Below are 3,249 nucleotides of genomic sequence, written 5' to 3'. Positions count from 1 at the left end.
CGCAACAAGGCCGGCACCACCTTTGGCAGCGCCCCTACCCTGCCCGGCCAAGTCACCATCCGGGTCCGTGTACCCTATCGTGTGGTGGGCTTGGTAGTGGGTCCCAAAGGGGCCACCATCAAGCGGATCCAGCAGCAAACCAATACCTACATCATCACACCCAGCCGGGACCGAGACCCCGTCTTTGAGATCACAGGAGCACCCGGCAACGTGGAGCGGGCCCGGGAGGAGATTGAGACCCACATCGCAGTGAGGACGGGCAAGATCCTGGAATACAACAATGAGAATGACTTCCTGTCCAGCAGCCCTGACTCGGGCATGGAGAACCGCTACTCAGAGGCGTGGCGGGTCCACACGCCTGCCCCAGGCTGCAAGCCCCTCTCCACCTTCCGACAGAACAGCCTTGGGTGCATCGGTGACTGCTCTGTGGACCCGGTCTACGAGACACCCCGACTGAACGACCAAAATGACTTCAATTATGGTTACCTCTTTCCTAACTATGGTGTGAACAAACAAGATCTCTATTATGGGGTGCCAGAATCTGGTGCCCCCATGTGGGCCGGGCAGGAAAACACCAACCCCGTCTCAGTGCTCTTCTCTAAGCAGCAACGATCCGGCAGCACTGGCGCCGTCCATCCTAACTCGCATCGCTCCCCATCCTCTTCTATCCAAGAGCCTAACCTCTCTGGGCTCCCCAGAAGGTCTCCAGGGGAACCACTGCAAGGATTTTCCAAGCTGGGAGCCAACACCACCGCCCGGACATCCATCTCCAGCAGCCGGGAGTGCATGGTGTGTTTTGAAAGTGAAGTGACGGCCGCCCTGGTGCCATGCGGCCATAACCTCTTCTGCATGGAGTGCGCCGTGCGGATCTGCGAGAGGACCGACCCGGAGTGCCCGGTTTGCCATGCTGCAGCCACTCAGGCTATTAGAATATTTTCTTAAAGAGACAGGACGGGGTGGTGGGGGGAAGTGGGGACCGAAATGGGGAGGGGGTGGGAGTCCAATAAAAAGATAATGATGATGATAATAATTAATGACATCTGAAGAATAAACAAATGAATGAAAGAATAAAATAATTAATTTAAAGAAGAAGAAAAAAGAAATTATTTTACGAGCAATGTACATTATTTTTTAAAAAAAGAAGTGAATAATAATAAATTAAAATGAATAGAAAAGCCAGAAATTTTGAAGGGCAAACGATGCTCCAGCCTACGATGTCTTTTTAAAACAAGTACTCTGAACGCACACTTGGATCTCGGAAGCAAAGCGGTTTAGTTAATTTTTTTTTTTTTGTGGCGAGACAGGACTCACAGCTCTTCTGCATTGATCAAGCTTGGTCATCTTTATTTGACCGAGACACCGGGGGCACGTGGAAAATGAGGGGCTTCCCCAACAGCTCTTCCTTCCCCACCAACACTCCCTCTTTTAACTTGGTCTGCAGCTGCCCCCGCCCCCCTCCTGGGGACATCAAACCAACTGGCAGAGGAGAGCTCGGAAAGAAACAAACAGAAAGAAAAGAAAACAGATGGCAAAGGGGGGAAAAAGAAAGAAAAAAACCATCAACCTCTGGGAACCTGTTAGAACGAGGGCACAACTCTATTACCTCAAAGATTTTAAAAAATACAAACAAAAAAAAAAAACCACAAAACAGCAGCTAAAGAACTTTTATTGTTTTCCTTTTTTTTCTAAAAAAAGAACATTGAAAAAACAAATAAAAATGACGCCGGTGAAACTGAAGAAGGTTTGGAAGAACCTGTAGGAGTCACACTGGGTGCTTAGCATTTATTTTATTATTCTGAGCCACTGCGGAGTTTGGAACTCTGGTTTTTTTGTTTTTTTTAAATCCAAACTGGGATTTGTTCATCAGTTGAATCAGGAGTCACTAACAGGGTATTTCAAAACCAGTCTTGAGTTCCCATCCAAGGGCAAGGATTGACTTCCATGTTTCCATAGTTCACTCTTCTTTGCTTTTTCCAAGTGATGCCAGCTGCAGCTCTACACACACACACACACACACACAGCGCATTGTTTTTTTCTTAAAGTACACACACACACGCTAACGTTCTTTTCTTTTCTTAAAAAAAGTATACCGCACCAAAACCTAAGAAAGACGATCATGCAATACAGGCGATGAGCCCATTTGAAACCAACATGCATCCCGACAGAAAGCAAAAAAACGAGTTTATATATATAATTTTGTCGTCGTCGTTGTTTTTAAACTGGACCAAAACTTTTGTTACCCAAAACCAAGTGGAAAATTTAAAAAAAAAAAAAAAGGAAGAAGAAAATATTTCTTTATGGACCAAAACCTCTTCAACTGTCCTTAACCTGGATCTTCCGGAGGTTGCCACTTTTATATATTATATTTTTTTCAGAACAAAACAAAAAAATAAATAAATGAATTGCCTTGTTGAACATCCTTTTAATCGTTTGAAGACTCCTGGTTTTGTTAAATCAGATACTTTTTAAACTGTTGGGAAGTGGGAGAGACGGGCTTCGAATCTGGCCTCGACGCCAATCACAATCCAGCATCTTAACGTGATCAGGTTTGTTCAACCAGTACCTGGATGCCAAATTGCCATGGTGGCAAAGTTACATGTGTTGGATTAACCTACCAAGTACCAATATATATATATATATATATATTTACCCCCACCCTACTCTCTTCCTACCCCCAAATTACTTCTACTCACGAATCCTGGACCCTGATTTAGAACTGTGGACCAACAAGCTTAGCAACTTGGGAGAGACAGTTCTGCAGCCAAAAAGTAAATAAATAAAAATAGCCAGAGATGTTCTTTGATTTACAGGAGACTTTAATTTCATCGTAATGTGCTTCCTGGGACTATCCCCTCTTCCTCTTGATTCGTTGCCACTCGACCCCAACTGAGCCCCTTTACAATTCGTTCAAGACATCCTTCGGTCACATACAGGGGGTGGATTGCTGATACTGAGGCAGGCCTCTGTTTGGACTCTAGCCTTGGAAAAGGTCCATGTATGATCTTCAGATGTTAGGTGGAGGGGCGTGAAATTTTGTACTTATAACACTTTGCATTGATGGTGGATTGTTATACAGGGCAGGGGATAGACGGCGGTAGGAGGTTGCGCTCCTAGCTTCTGCAGCGGATGCTGATAGAAAATGTTGTACAAAAGGGGACACTGTCATGTCAAAGTTATGACCCCTCTTCTTCCCCGCACAGCTTTAACAAACCTTAAGCAGCCTAATTCTCCATTGCCCTGCACCTTCTG

The 3,249-nt window shown here is 45.4% G+C and overlaps 1 protein-coding gene across 1 annotated transcript; it reads left to right on the top strand.

The window, feature by feature from the left end:
- MEX3A (mex-3 RNA binding family member A) lies at positions 1 to 942 on the top strand (the record flags this gene model as incomplete). The annotated part of the gene is made up of 1 exon (XM_026656233.1): positions 1 to 942. A coding segment is annotated over one exon (942 nt), but the record flags the coding sequence as incomplete, so codon positions are not given.
- Between the last annotated feature and the right edge of the window lie 2,307 nt (positions 943 to 3,249).

Source organism: Terrapene carolina, unplaced genomic scaffold (genome assembly GCF_002925995.2).
Source record: "Terrapene carolina triunguis isolate 2854851 unplaced genomic scaffold, T_m_triunguis-2.0 Scaffold227, whole genome shotgun sequence".
Lineage (NCBI taxonomy): Eukaryota > Metazoa > Chordata > Testudines > Emydidae > Terrapene > Terrapene triunguis.
The sequence above is the reverse complement of the archived record's forward strand: the minus strand, read 5'-3'. Positions and strand labels throughout refer to the sequence as shown.